The sequence below is a fragment of the Nycticebus coucang genome, chromosome 7 (genome assembly GCF_027406575.1).
Source record: "Nycticebus coucang isolate mNycCou1 chromosome 7, mNycCou1.pri, whole genome shotgun sequence".
Taxonomy (NCBI): Eukaryota; Metazoa; Chordata; class Mammalia; order Primates; family Lorisidae; genus Nycticebus; species Nycticebus coucang.
Genome location: NC_069786.1, coordinates 134493376 through 134509058, shown reverse-complemented (window position 1 = coordinate 134509058; position 15683 = coordinate 134493376). Strand labels below are relative to the sequence as shown.

The 15683-nt window shown below is 59.8% G+C and overlaps 1 protein-coding gene across 1 annotated transcript in view; it reads right to left on the bottom strand.

Annotated features, from left to right (window-relative positions):
- Positions 1 to 1285: 1285 nt before the first annotated feature.
- ESPNL (espin like) overlaps positions 1286 to 15683 on the bottom strand; it is a 31206-nt gene continuing 16808 nt past the window's right edge. The window contains exons 5-9 of the mRNA XM_053597919.1: positions 13279 to 13410; positions 6941 to 7055; positions 5625 to 5737; positions 4486 to 4683; positions 1286 to 2896 (exon numbers count right to left, since the gene is read on the bottom strand). Coding sequence (XP_053453894.1) covers positions 1286 to 2896; positions 4486 to 4683; positions 5625 to 5737; positions 6941 to 7055; positions 13279 to 13410 — 2169 coding nt within the window. The remainder of the gene's footprint in view (positions 2897 to 4485; positions 4684 to 5624; positions 5738 to 6940; positions 7056 to 13278; positions 13411 to 15683) is intronic.

The window sequence follows — 15683 nt, the reverse complement described above, 5'->3', positions numbered from 1 at the left end:
GCAGCCCAGGTCCCCCGATCCCATATGCTTATGGGGTACCCCCTCCTGGCCTTGATGTAGTCCCTCAGCTGGGAAACAGGCCTGGATGCCCTCCAAGCTCTGCCTGGACAGTCCCCAGAGCTGAGGGCTCCTTTCTTCCAAGAAGGGTGGTGGAGACACTGCAGGAGACTCCTCAACAAGCCTGTCCAGGGTAGTGCCTCACCTCTGCCCCAAGGGGGCCTGGATGCAGGGAGATGGTGACCAGTGGAAGATTCCGGAAACCTCTCACCCCTCCACTGCCTGTTGGGGCCAACTCACAGCTGCAAAATCCCATCCCCAAAGTCCCATGGGTTCCTGCCGCCCTCCCTAGCCCCACAGCCTGGGTGGTGGCCCATCAAGAGCTGGAACAAGCCACACCCACAGCCAGCTGCGCCCAGCACCCTGGGCGTGGGAAACTCTGCAGAGCCCAGCCCCTGAGACTGCAGTCCCTTCTCCTCTGCCCTCTGCCAGCATCCAGCCCATGTGGAAAAGAGCTGCCTATGGGTGACACCCAAGTGCTTCTGAGGAGTGCCCCACCCGGTTGAGGTCCAGCTCGTGTGCCCACCCCTGCCACGAGTTCTCTTCTGGTCCAATAGCCTTTGAGAGTGGGGTGCTGACCATTGTGCCCCTGCACCCCATTTCAGCCCCCCACAGACATTCTTTATTTCTCTGTCCCAACCCAATGCCCTGCTGTGTCCTGGGCCAGGCCCTGCCACCCCCTCAGGCCAGGGACCAGGGAGGGGATGGTCACCTGGAGGACAGCACCCCAAAGGGAGCTTTCTTTAGAGGGAGCAGGGCCTCTGGCATGCCCTGGCAGTGGGCAGTGTGTTGCCAATGTTTGAGTCAGTATGGTGGGTGGGTGGTTAGGCAGGAAGGCCTTGAGCCACTCAAGCCCCTCTCTCCCCACTCCAGCTCCGCCCGATCCGCAGATGCCAGGTGAAGGGGTATGGCCCAAGGTCTCCAGAAGGAACAGAGGCAGGATTGGGTCTGGGGCTGCTGCCTCAGGCTCAAATGAAAGATGGACATGGGTTCTGGCAGCGGCTGAGGCCCCAGTACCAGAGAAACAGAGGGACTGGTGACTGGTGGCCCTGGAAAGTGAATGGGCATCAGGCTACCCCGCTACCCGGCCAGGCTGACTGAGAGGACTCCTGAATCCACTGTCTGCCTACAGGGCCCACTCACCTGGCCCACCAGGGGCCATAAGCAAAGAAAGGACAGAGCAATCCCCAGACACCACCAAGCCCGCTCCGAGGCAGCCAGCCAGCAGTCACTCTGCGAAGCTGAACATCTCGGCTTCTTTCTCCTTCCAGAAGGCGAAGCTTCGGTCGATGTAGCCGCAGATGTCCTCACTGTTGAAGCTGCCCCACTGGGAGCCACCCCCCAGCCACTGTGCTGTGGGCTCAGGGCCGCTGCTGGGGACAGCAGCGTGTGGCAGGGTCCCCAGCAGGGTCAGGCCCGTCTTGCGGCCAGGCTCTGTGTTCCAGGAGGGAGCCTGGCTGGAGCCAAAGAAGCGGGCTTTGATGTCCTCAAAGCCATCAGTCCAGGCTCGGCGGCCGGCAGCCACTTCATCAGTCACGGCCTTGTGGAAGGCGCGCACAGCCTCCCAGCCGTGGGTGCCCAGGTGCTCGAAGACCTCGAAACACAGCAGGTGGCGCATCTTGCGCTCCTCGGCCGGCAGGTCGCACTCCAGGAGCTGGAAGTAACCCAGCATGAACAGGTCCAGCGACAGGCTGCCATAGGGCACAGGCGCCCCGGCCACGTGGGGCAGGAACTGCTCTGGAGACAGGGGCCCGTGGGGCCGCCGGCTCAGTCGCCGCAGCTGGCGGCCGGGCACGTGCGCCATGATGGCCTTCCAGCTTCCCAGCAGGCGTGTGATGATGCTGCGTTGCTGCCACAGGTGGCCAAGCTGGACCCCTTCTCCCAGCGGTGGCAGGGAGGATGGCCCAGGCCTCCTGGCTGCCCCCTGTGCCTGGGGCTCTGCACGGCGGGCTTCCAGGGTCCGGCAAGCTGCTGCCTTGAGAGCTGGGGTGCAAGCTGACTTCTTCCAGTGGCTGAGGAAGAGCATGACGATGCGCTCCTTCCTCAGGCTGGCGGGATCCAGGCCCGGCACAGCCCCGGCCTCCGACGGGACCTCCTCACAGCTGATGCCTGAGTCGCTGGCCTCCTCTGCGTCAGCCGGCCCGGGCTCGCCTTTGGTCGGGCCACTGCAGGGCTTTGGGGGAGCTGGCCAGCAGCCTCTCAGGCACTGCCCAGTCTGGGTCCCCGGCCCGCAGGGGCTAGGCATGGAGCCACAAGGCAGGCTGGGGGCCAACTCGAAGTTGCCCCGCAGTGTCCGCACGGACACCCCCCACTCCTGGATCTCACGCTGGGCCTCGCTCCGAGGGGGGCTGGCTGGGGCCTCCCTTTGGGCATCCTGAGGATCCAGGGAGGCTGGCTTCTCCTCCCCCTGCACCAGCCCATTCATGCCCTTCAGCAGCAGGGACAGGCTGCGCACCAGGCGGGCGATGTGGCTGCACCAGAAGGGCAGGGGCTGCCCGCCGGGCACAGCCTCCGAGACCTCCGCAGAGCCTGTGGTTTCGGTTTTCAGGGCCATGGCCTCCTTGGCCTCGGGCCCAGGTGCCTGGGGCAGGAAGTGGCTGTTAACAGTGATGCTGACCAGGGGCTCAGGCAGCAGGGCCTGCAGCTCAGCTGCCAACCGGCCCAATTCACTCTCGTACTCCTGACAGCGGCGCCGAAGCTGTAGGTCTGCAATCTGCTTCTCCAGGTACACCAGGTCGTCCTCGGTCAGCAGCTCCCCAAAGGGGCCCAGGATGGCCTGGTGGGTCTGCGAGTACCGCCAGGCCGCCTGCTGCATGGGGCCCGAGCTCCAGCCACTGTCCTGGCACAGGAAGGAGGGGTCAATCAGGCCTGGTCCACACCCCATGCCCAGGCGGGGGGCATACTCCTGCAGACACAACCCCCCTGGGCATGGCTGGCCAGCCCCTAGTCCAGAATTTGAGACCGGAGAGGGGCAGTTTTTCCCCTCAAAGAGGTAGAGGTGCCCCCCACATCTTTCCTAATCCCTCCATATCTGCTCCATGTTTAATTATCATGGTCTTCCAGCTCTTTTCTGCCAACTCTGGTTCTGTGGTTGGATGGCAGCCCCAGAGGGTGTGTACCTCAGCCACGGGGTGATGCACACTCACCCCGCCAGCACCTCACCCTGTCGCCAGAGAGCAGCTGCTATCCTGGGCAGTGTCCAGCCCATGACGGCCCACAGGGGACCCCCAGGCTTTTGCCAGGCTGGGACTGAGCCAAGAACCCTAAATCCTGAACCCCTCAGCCTGCTCACGCTCCAGGTCCCTGAGGTCTCAGCACCATGGCAGCTCCTTGGGTCTTGCCGCAAGGTACAACTCAAAGGGGCATCCCAGCTGGAGCAGAGGCCCCTGCACTGCTCTGCCTTCCATCTGTAGGCTTCCAGCCCTGACAGGCTAGGATACGCTGAGCTGTCAGAGGGGGCTGTCCATGGTGAGGGTGGAGACATGGGTTATGCTGTGCAGTAGCTGTGAGCCTCCTCTGGCAGCAGAAATGTGATGTCCTGGTGTAGCTAAGGGGTGGGAGTTTCACTCTGAATGATTTTAAAGAATTTAAAAAGCTGCATGTGGCTGGTATCACTGTGTTGGATAACGCAGCTCCAGACCATGGTAACAAGATTGCACCTCTAAGGGTAGATTCTAGAACTACTGACTGAGCACACAGTGGGCAGGAGCCTGTAAAAGTCCAAGTCAAACCACAGCCCTTCTCTGCTCAGATCTCAATAGCCCCCCAGGCCTTACAGAGGTTGGACAGTATCAGCCAGTTTCCTCTTTGGCCTCACCTCCACCCACCATCCAATCATCCACTCCCTCTTCTGTGGGACTGTCCTCCTGCTGGGCTCCCTCAGGCCAACCTGGTCATGCTCCAGGACCTTTGCACTTGCTACCCCAAATTCCCCCCATGGCTCCTCCTCCCTCACTTCGTCGGGCCCTGTTCAAGGTCATTTCCCCCAGGGGGCGCTCCTGAGTACCTAGCTATCAGCTCATGTGTCTACACTGCTCTGCTTCCTGCCATAGCAGTAGGAATCGCCCCACCTGCATGCCTGGGTGTCCTTGCTACTAACCCTTGTGTTCCCGGTTGTAGTGTAAGCCCCAGGAGGGCAAGGCTTGCCCTTTACTGCCCAGAACAGTGCTTGGCACAAAGTGGGTGAGAGATTCAAAGCCGTCACATGAAAGCGTGCGTGTGACCCCCACCGCCACAGCAGGTGAAGGGGCACACTGCCTGGGGTCCTCTGACCCAGATCAACTCTAACTTCTGGTGGAAGCAGCTGAGGCCACAGGAGAGTGCGATACCTGGTCTCGGGTTGGGTCTGGGTTCTGGGAGCCCCACCTTCCACTTCCACCTGGCTAGACCAGCCTCCCATCTCCTTCTTCCCCACCACTCCCTCCCTACCTGGGCCTCGGGAGCCTGGTCTGCGCCCAGGCGCGCCTGCAGCTGCCGCACCATCACCTGGCGCTTCCACTCAGGGATGGGCCGGCCGTGCTCGTCTCGCGTGGGCACCAGCCCGTCGATGTCGCCCGTGGGCAGCCCGTCCAGTTGCAGCATGGCCAGGCCATCGGGGGTGTCCCCCACCACAGCCACCTCTGCACCCTGTGCAGATAGGGGTAGGTCACACAGGCCCAGAGGGGCCCCAGACCCCTAGTGGAGGGGAGGCCATGGGGGAGTTTGGCTCTGCTCCCCAGGGTGCACAAACAGAACATCCTGACAGGAGGAGGTGGGGGCCACAGTCAACACCCTCCCCTCTCAGCCCCTAGCCCCACGATCTCTGTGGGGGCCAGGTGTTGGGGGGATTGCTGGCTGAGATAGGCAACCAATGATTTCTCCCCTGTCCTGTATGTGGTCTAGAAGAGGTTGCCCAGAGCATACCATGTCTATGGGCAAACTTGCTCTTAGAACAGCTACACAGACAGAGTCTGGTGGCTATTTCTGTGCTACAGGACTTGTCAGAGCCTTTAATATGCTGTGTGCACCCCAACTCTCCAGTAGGGCCAGTGCCATGTGGCATTTCCCAGATTCACACAGAACATCTCAGGGGCAGAAAATTCCCAGAACCTATTCAGGGAAAGACTGGGCTGGAGTCTAAGGGCCCAGTGGTGGGGGTTGTCAGGGAGGCTTCTTATAGCCAGTCTTGGGCTGGCTGGGAGCCCCTAAGAAGGTGGGTGGTGGGCTTCAGGCCCACTCTCCCCATGGATGGCTGCTGCTTTGTGCTATGATGGCAGCCACGCTGGGGGGAGGGAGTGTCCCTGAGTTCAGAGGTCAGAGTGAGGGGCTTAGGCTGTGGTGGCTTTCTGGGATGGCAGAGAAAGGCCCATATTTTCTATGACAGCTGCTCTGCCTGAAATTCCTATCTCCTCAGAACTCAGAATGTCCTCAAAAGCCGTCCAGAGTCACCCTAGGCAGCAAGGCTGGGGCCACCTGTCCAGGAAGGGCCTGGCTGTGCTAGAGGAGCCCGCCCTAGGTCCCCAAGAGGTCACACTGGAAAGCTGATGGGGAGCTTTGGAGATGGGGATGGAGGGGCTTGGGGGACGCACCGTCGGGGCAGCTGTGGCTGTGCTGGAGACCCTCAGGGGTGCTGTACAGGTCATCTGCTCCCTTGGCGGAGGCTGGTCAGGCTGGCCAGGCCAGGTGGGGGTGAGTGACGTGGCTGCTGAGAGGAGGAGGAGCTGGTGTGGTGGGGAGACCCCGGGCCTGGAGACAGAACCTGCCTCCTGAAGGGGCACTGTAATGGGTAGTAACTCCACTCAGCCTGGCCACAGAATGCCCTGGGGGCCTGCTGGACCTTTGTCAGGGTGTCAGTGGGGCTTGCCCCAGCCTGGCTGATCCTATATCTCACCCCACCCCTGCCATGGCCCCTCCCAGGCCCTCCTGCAACTCCAGAGAAGTGTGGGAGGTGGGACGCCCTGGGTCCTGGGCCTAACTCAGCCCTACCAGGCCCTAAAGCTTGTTCTCTAGTGCCCCACTGCAGACACACATCTCAGTGCCACAGCCCTGAGGTAAGGCACACATTGCACCCCAGCCAGACGATTACACAAAGACACCCACACAGATATGCATATACACAGAGACACACATGTACGCACAGTGCACACACAGATAACACACACTCAGATATGCATATACACACAGACACACATATAACCCACACAGAGACATGCATATACACACGTGTACACACAACACACAGACACACATAGATACCCAAACACAGATACTCATATACACACAGACACACACGTACACACATACAACCCACACACAGACATGCATATACACACATGTGTACACACAGACACACATAGATACCCACACACAGATATGCATATACACAGAGACACACATGTACACACAATACACATACACAGATACCCACACACAGATGTGCATATACACATGTGTACACAGAACACACAGATGTGCATATACACCCATCACTGAGTGCAGTGCTGCTGGTATGTTCACACTATTTCATTCCTTTTAATTGTGATAAATACTGGTCACGATCCCTGCATGGCTGGTGACCTGCGGTTTGAGGGCCATCCCCTGCCCCCCACAGCCATAGGTCCCAGTCGGCGGCCTGCTGAGTCTCAGGGACCAGCAGCTGATCTGGAGGGGCTTGGGCCCCACCCCAGCCTGGCCTGGCCTCTGGACAAAGTGCAGTGATGTAGAGCCCTTTGTAGGAAATGTTAATCCCACCTCTACAAGGCAACGCGAACACCAAGAAACCTAGGAGAAGTTGGGGAGGAGGGTGACGGGATAGACGACCTGGGTGCCTAGAGCCGGGTGTCAGCAACCCACCCCACCCCCAAGGACCTCACACCCAGGCCAGTCCTGCTAGAGGTATACTCACAGATGGGGTTCCCGAGCCCCGAGCCCCCTCTTCTTCCTTCCTCCAGGGAGTGCCTCGTGGCCGACAGCGGAGGAGGAGGGAACGGTGGTGGGGGGGGTGTCATCAGGAGTGGCACCTGGGGGTGGACAGGCCTGGTCAGTGGGCCCAGGTGGGCCTCTGTCCGTAGGCCCCCTTTGAGGGCCTGACTTGGGCTCCTTGAAGCTCCATCCAGTGAGTGAGCCTGCCTGTGCCATGCATGGGCTCCCAGCTGCGCCCTGTGCATCTCTGCCCCCATGCATACTGGGCGACTATGGTACCCAAACACCCTTGCTCTCAGGTTCAAGTACCATGTGTCTGGACCACCCCCCATGCCACCTCCCCAGGACCACCCCACCTCAAGATCTGGCTCAGGGGCTGTCTCTGGAGATCTCTCCTCAGCCTAGGAGGATGTGTGCGTGCACACACATACACACACACATGCATGGAGTGCTTACCCTCCTGCACACATCCCCTCCTCAACTGTCCCTCACTTCTATGTTGAGACCCATCTGGAGCCCCCACTCCGTCATGGGCCTGTCAGTGTCCTAGGGGTGAACGGCTTAGTGAGAGACCTACTGGGGGGTGCCTATGGGCTGAGGGCACAGGTCATCTTCAGATGAGGGCTCCAACACTCCTGATCCTAACCCCAGCTCCTGGCCTGCCCAGGAGCCTTCTTGAAGAGCAGGTCTTTTGGGTAGTCAGGCTGCCTCTGTCCTCCCCCAAACTGTGGCCAGTGGGTGGCCCCCTGTCTTCTCTGAGGGGAGCAGGTGCAGGCTCTGGGCCACAAACATGGACCTCTTCTTAGAGACTTTTAAGCAAGGGCCATGGGGCTGTGACCACATCTCAGATGGAAGGTGCTATGCCCAGGACCCACAAGTGTCCAGGCTGGGAGGGACCAGGACTGGGACCTGGCCAGGGCTACACTTCCTGGGCTACCCTCCACAGAGCTGCCTGGAAACAGAGGCCACCAAGATCAGCCTCAGGGACCCTGCAGCTGCAGGGGCACCCTGCCCCCACCTTGGCCAAATTTGGGGCAGGGCATAAACTTGGCCTTGGCCAACACCCCTATTCGCAGGTACTGCCCTCTTGGGCCCCTGACCTGAAGGTCACCCAGACTGCCCTGCTCAGCCTCAGTATCAGCTTGGCCAGTGGGAACTGAGACTCCTATTCACCCCACGGCTGTGAGGCCTACAGGGCGCCCTGACCACCAGTGCTGTTGGCAGCTGGGTGCACATGCCTCCTGCTTCCCCACTGTCTCTACTTGGCGGAGAGAAATGCTTCAGGAGGACACTCAAACTGTCCCCCCAGGACCCAGAGCCAGGCTTGCTGCCTTTCGGTTTAAAGCTGAGAGTTGGAGGCTGGCTTGACCCTGCCATGCCCAGGATCCCAACTACACCGTCTGGCACGCAGCTGCCCAGGGCTTGTCCCCAGCTAGCAGGGATACACACGCACTCCCTCTGAGACCCCATCCTGCCCCTCCCTCCAGTGAGTATTGGGAGCTGGCAGGAGCCCCGGGCAGGGTCGAGGGCCTGGCACAATCAGCTGATACAGGATGTGTGACCTGGGGTCAGCACCCTCACTGCAGTCCGCTCCAGTCTGCTGTCCTGTCTTGAGTTCTTAGTCCTTGTTCTGCCTGAGCCTGCATGAGGTGACACCACCCTGCCTAAGCAAACCCTGGCTGCCCTCGTCCTCTCTTGTTCAGGGCTAATGTGGGTCCAGTCCACTCCCCTTCCACTGGCAAGGAGGCTGTGACGCCCCAAAGCTGTAGGCACAGGGACAGGGAGAGGGACAGTCCCAAACCCTGTCTGCCCAGCCCCCACGCACCTGGCTCCTTCCAGGAATGTGTGCCCACAGTTCAGGAGCCTGGGAGCACGGCAGGTTGGAGAGTGTCTGCTCGGCCTCCAGCCCAGGAGGAGCATGGAAACAGACACAGGCGGCTGAGCACAGGGAGCTGTGGCCGTCCTGGGCTGTCAGGGGCTGTTGAAGCTGCCGCCCCCAGAGTGGGAGGTGTCACATTAATATTTGAGAGCTAAGGTGTCAGGTGGCGAGGCGGACATCGCTGGGTGTAGGATCCCTTACCACAGCCCTGTCACCCTCACAGTGCAGAGGCTGGGGAGGGGACCCTCCAGGGAGGGAGAAGAAGACCTGAGATCTCTGGGCCACTAGAGAAGAGAGACTGCCCAGAGGAATCCCGCACCCTCCCCCACAGTACAGCTCCAGGGCACAGAAGGGGAAACTTAGGCCCAGAGGATGAAGGGCTTTCTCAAGATCCCACTGCTGGGACACAGCAGAGCTACAGTTGGAGTCTCCTGGCTCACTGGGTCCATGTTCTGTTCCTGGCACGCCTGGCTGCTCCCTGGGGGAAGTGACCCAGACATTTGAGGAGCCTGGGTTCAGTGGCCCTCAGCTGAGACACAAACCTACCGTGGGCACCAGTCACCTGGACCCAAATCACACCACCTGGGACTCGGGAGCAAGGGGACCCCACAAAACGAGGCTCTCCACTATCCATAAGGAAATCTACTGTCTTGGACTCAGAAGACTTGTGTCTTCCTTGACGCTTGGGCTGACTTAGGAGCTTTTAGCCAAGAGTCAACCCCCCCCCCCACCAGATGGGCTGGCCACTAACAGCTGGACAGACAGAGGGGGCTGAACCCCGGGTCGGTCCTGGAAAGTGGCCACCCTCCTGCCCCGTCCTGTTCCCTGCCCAGCCAGGACCAAGTTATGAGCCTGACAGGGGCCTCTCCTGCCACCCACCACCCTCCCCGCCTGGCAGCCCCCAGCCTTGCCCACTGAATTTGCTGCTGGAGGGGAAGGGCAAGAAGCCCCCCACCTCCATCAAGCTCAGCTGTGTTGGCAGCAGCCCCCTCAGCTGGGGAAGACAGAAAGGCTGGTCTGGGCCCAGGGGAATGGACTCTGGCCCAGCAGCACCATGGCCTGGGCACCTCACACCACCCCTCCTGTCTTGGGCCTGACCCTGCTCTGCTCACTCCTCGGGAACATGAAGCCCTGAGGGTTCACCCTGAGCCTCCATGTCCTGGCCTGCAAATCAGAGGTGCTGGAAAGACCAGGTCATGGAGAGCACCTGGCAGGGCCTCGGTGCCCTGTGGCCGTTGTCACATTGCTGTGGTAAGCTGTGGTAAGGATCTGCTGAGTCTCAGCAGGGGTGAGAGTCGGCTGTGACGCCGCCCAGGCCGTGGGCACAGCCAGGTCCCTGCCTTGCACATCTGTCCCTGAACTCAGTGACACCCCAGGATCTGGGTCTTGTCCTTTGGGGTCCAATAGTCGGGCATGTGCTGCCCTGAGTCCCAGGATGGATGACTGCCCTGAGGTCGGCAGTCACAGCCTGTGGTTACAGCTGACCCGTGCCTGCTGTAACCCTGTGTTTTTGGTGTGATCTGAGCATTACTGTGTCTGCCATGCATTATGCATCTGGGGCTGCAGTGGCGAGCCGGGTTACAGGCCTGTAATGCCACCCAGGCTGAGAAAATCATGACCCACAGATACCTGCTGGACACCAACCGCCACAGCTGAGATTCAGTTATTGGCCAGGCCCCACTCCTCCCTATGGGAGAAGGCTGCCCAAGGAGTCCCCTTTCTTTGCTGGGTCTCAGCTTCCCCATTTGTAAAATGAAAGGGTCTAGGGCAGCGGTTCTCAACCTGTGGGTCGAGACTCCCAGGAACTGTATTAAAGGGCCGCGGCATTAGGAAGGTTGAGAACCACTGGTCTACAGCCTCTCTGGCCCTGGAGGAAGGAAACTAGCCTGTCCCAAGGGCCCAGCACAGGCAGGAGCCTACTGAGGGGTGAGGAGTGTCTCTCTCAAAGCCAGGTTCCTCACTCCAGTCTTATGTGTGAGGAAACTGGGGCTTAGCACCTCCTGGTACCACATGCCCGGGGCAGCAGCCCCAGCCTGGGGCAGGTTGTGAGCAGGAACCCTGGGCACTATGGGAGAGCTGGAGCCTTGGCCCCTGTCTATAGAGGGCCACGCTCACTATCCGGAGCTGTCCTTCCCCTCTGGTGCTTCCAGGCTAGTGGGGGGTGGGGCTGCCCCCATGGCCCTTCCTGCCCCTCCTCACCCAGGTCTTCGAGGTCCAGTCCCTAATTGTGCAGAGGGGTGCCCGAGGCCCAGAGAGAGGCAGGGCCTCACCTCGGCAGTGGGTACAGCCAGGTCCCACAGACCCAACCCAGAGGTGGCACCGAGGGAGGTGCCACCCACAGGGTAGGCCTCAGTGCTGACTTTCCAGCCTTGTTCCCCAAGCTGCCTCTCTCAGGACTGACAGATCACCTGGGAGCAGATACAGGATGTGGTGTCAAGGAGAAAATGATGGATTTCATCACCTCCTCTGGGGCCAGCGTGGGAGGAGGCCAGAGCAGGGGACCTCTGCGTATTGCGTTCCCATCAATATTGCATCAGGCACGCAGCCTCCTCTGCCCTGCCGGCCGGCAGCTGACAGCCTACCCCCCGCAGAAAAGGGGGGGCTTGGAACGGGAGGCAGGTGGCCTGGAGGGGGGACAGCTCCAGCAGTGGCAAGAGACTAGCATCCCTGCTGTCCCTGGGCTTCCCAGGGAGGGGATGGAGAGGCAGGCATGGTGTAGACCCTGAGCTCCCAAATGGGCTCTGGAAAGTCGCACACCAAGGGGTCTAAGAGGCCACTGATTTGGGTTTTCATGAGCTGGATGGGGTAAGGGGGAGGGGGAGGGTGCAGATGCAGGAAGGGGCCAGAGGAGGGAAGGAGGTAGCTTAGCCTGACACGACCCATCCTGCCCCACACTGGGTCTGGGGGTGGAAGCCAGAGACCCTGCCTAGACAGAAAGCTCAGGCCAGGGGACCCTAGCATGGCTGGGGTGGGACAGGGGCAGGACCTTGCAGCAGGTACTCCCAGGTGTCCTACCTACCCCTGATCTCAGCTATCATCCAGGGCGGTGGGGCTGACCCCGGTGACTGCTTGGGAGCCCGGGTGAGCCAGGCTCCGTCTGCTACGGCAGAAACCCGAGTTCCAGCATCTCCCCAAGCCCAAGCCAGGAGGACAACCTTTTACTAAACAATAACCCATCGAACATTTAGTAAGTAAATAATTTAGTAAATAGATGACTTCAAGCAGTAACTGAATTCTAGTTCCTGAAACTGCTACACCAGGACAAAACCAGGGTGCAGTTGAGCTCCCAGGTCCACCCGAGCTGCACCTGCCTCGCCCGGGCCAGGTGTGGGTTTCAGTCCGTGGCAGCGAGAGGCTCTCGGTGGTGGCAGCGGGAGGACCGTCCGGCAGGCCCCAGGGCCAGGGAGTTCTACAGCTTTGCCTCAGTTGCCCCTGGACACCCTGAGGGCCCCCCCAGGAAAGAGGAGGCATAGGAGCCCCTCCATGAGACCAGGTGGGGGCATCACCTTCTGGGCCCTGGGGAAACAGGGTCTGGGTGGTCCCAGGGCATCTGCCTGTGGCTGTGACCATTAAAGCAAAGTGTGGCCTAAACTAAGGCAGGTTGGAACAGACTTGTCACAGAAACTGCGCTGGGCCTAAAGTAGGAGGGGATGACACGGGAGCACTCAGGGATATGCCTGCTCCACCCTCCCCACCCAGTCCCTCCTTCTTCCCCCACTTCTACCCTCCCTCCCATCACCTGTCCTCCAGCTTCCATCTGTCTGCCCCTCTGCTCATTCAGCAAACATTTGCTGAGCCTTATCATGTGCTAGGGGCTGGGGACTATCAAGACAGGCATGATCCCTGTCCTCACGGGTGGGAAAACGGGCTTCAAGAGGTGGCGGGTGCTGAGGGGTGTGCTGGGGCCGGACCTGCTGCCTTCTGGGCAGCTGTAGGGGTGCAGGGCTGCTGCCCTTGAGTCACTTCTGCAAGGACTCAGGCCCTGCTCCCAGCCCAGGGCATCTTCAGTCTGACATATGGGTTCCACCCAAGAGGAACCCTGGCCATGGAGGCTCCCACAACACAGGCCTGGTTTCTGCAGCCCAAGACCAATGGTGTGCCTTGGCCAAGTTCCAGCCACAAGCCCTACCCTGGTCCTGGCCGTAGCTATGATCCCACCCCTGTCACAGCCTCTGTCACAGCCTTTTTCACTGCTCCTGTCCCAGCTCCTATTCCTGTCCTAGTCCCTGTCATCGTCCTTGTTATGGCCCTGGCCTGCTTCCTACCAACCCTGGTGTTGGTGTCCACCTGAGGGCTTGTGGTGCTGGCTCAGCCCTGCCCAGGCCCTTGCCCCTGGCTATGACACAGTGTAGGTTGGGTGCCCCATGAGCTTTCCAGCTGACTGGGCTGCAGGTTTGTATACACCCCTACACCTCTAGGACAGATGGGGAGCCCCGTCTTACTGGCCGGGCCAGCTCCTGCAGGTAGCGGGCACAGTCCTGGTGTCCATGATACTCTGCCAGGTCTGCTGCTGTGTAGCCATCATCATCCCGCAGGGAGGGGTCCACGTGGTGGGAGACGAGGGTCTGGCAGCACTGCAGGGACAGAGGCACACGTGTGACCAGCCAAGACTCACCAGTTACCAACGGGGCCAGCCTAGGCCCTGTGCTGTCCACACAGGGGCAGGGCTTAAATCTGGGCCACGGGCCTCAGAGACCCACCCAGGAGCCCTGAGCCTCACCCACAGCCAATCCTGGCCCCAACAGCACCAAACACTGCTCATGCTTAGGCAGCAGACCCTAGGGCACCCATAGACTGGGGTGCGGGGACACACAGGGGTTACTCTCCAAGGGTACAGCTGGAAGCAGACAGCAGAGCAGGTCTCAGCCATGCAGCCAGACATGACCTGGCCCTCGGCACTACAATGCCCCAGGCTTTAAATTCAGAACCAGTTTTCATTGCTAATCCTGTATAATGTCCTGGAGGCCCAGGTCCTTGCTTACCCCACAGCCTGGCTCTTTCCTGGCTCCCCCCTCCAGAGGTTCTGGCCCCAGTTCCTCCTTGAGGGTCCATACTGGCCCTCCCAGCTCCAGGTCAGGACTGCACTGAGGCCACTAACCGCATGCTCCTCACCTGGACAACCTGAGGGTAGGGGCTGCCTGTCCCCCTCTCAATTGGCTTTGTGATGGGAATTGGGAGGAAAGAGGGAGGGGACCTGGAGAGGGAAGGGGTCTGTGGGATGGGAAGGCTGATGTAAACTTGGGCCACGGAGAATTCAGGTAGGAGGGGGCCTGCAAGGATCACTGTGTGACTTGCTCAGACGTTCTTACACTCTAAGTGTTCCTGCATCTCCTCTACAGTTCCCAAGAAACATAAAAACAAACATGAGTTAGTTGAAGATTTTTGGTTCCTTAAACTGTGTGCCTGTGGCTCAAACCCTCTTCTGAGGCTAGGCCAGCTGTGTCTGTCATCTTAGGGTTACACTGAATTGAACTAAAATGTTGTGAGACCCCAAAGGAAACCTCTTCTTCCCTCTAGATCACAGGTGCCTCATCTGTAAAAGATGTGATTAGCTGGCTTGGCGCCCATAGTACAGTGGTTACGGCGCCAGCCACATACACTGAGGGTGGCGGGTTTGAACCTGGCCTGGGCCAACAAAACAAGTGCAACAAAAAAAATAGCCAGGCGTTATGGTGGGTGCCTGTAGTCCCAGCTACTTGAGGGAGGCAAGAGAATTCTTAAGCCCAAGAGTTTAATGTTGTTGTGAGCTGTGACACCACGGCACTCTACTGAGGGTGACATAATGAGACTCTGTCTAAAAAAAAAAAAGATCTGATTAGCCTCCACCCTCCCAAAGAGGGTGATGGACGGAAGACAGGCTGAGAGGTGTCACCATGGCCAGAGCCCAGCACTGGGGGCCAGGGGAACTCTACCTCAACCTGGCTCTATGACTTTCTGACCAGTGGACTGGGGCCAACAGTTGAACCTCCCTGCAAAGCCAGGACAAGAGCACTGACCTATGACAGACACACCAGTCTCCCTAGCCCTGCTCATGGCACCCCACTATCTAGCCAGCAGGCAGGATCACCATGATTTCAGGGGTGAAGGCCCTGTCCTGGGGGCACATGAGTGGTCCTTCTCAGGTGGGCTTCTCTCCCACCTCCTCCTGCCCTGAGTGCTGCTGGCACCTGAAACCCATGGGACGAGGACCGGCCAGGGTGCCACCAGAGGGTAGGCAGAAGGGCGTTTATGTAGGTCTACAGGACCAAGGCCAGAACCTCAGGCCTTGGATGTATTGCTGAGCAAACGTAAGTCGGGTGCCTGTCCCTGCTGGCCAGGTGTGTTCCTCAGGCAGGTGCTGCCCTCCATAGGGTAAATGTTCCAGGCCCTGCACTCCTGCCACCTCTGACACAACCACACAACCCTGGCTGTGGTGCAGAGGCAGCCCCAGAGGACAGGTAAATGCCATCATGGCTGCGCGCCTGTACGTTTTACTTTGGGTCATTGATATTTTAACTTCATATAAGTTTTATATGTCATGAGATAGTATTCCTTTGGCATTTCCCCTAGCCACTTAAGAGGATGAGAACTATTTTTAGGTGTGGAGCCAGGCAGTGGGCCAGGATTTGCCAGCGTGTACCCACCCTGGCCCAGACGGCCGTGGGGAGGCGGGAACAAAATAATGTCCCAGAGGTTCTTGGTGTGGCCGAGGAAGCAGGAACCACTGGTGAGATGTTCACAGAGCTAAGGCTGGAGGAAGGCAGGGGGGTCACTGGAGCCAGGCCCTGAGAAGCCACCAGGGGCTGAGTGAGCAAAAGTCTCCTGGGATGGAGACGTGTGGTGTCCCAGGTGAGGCCATCCCAGGGAA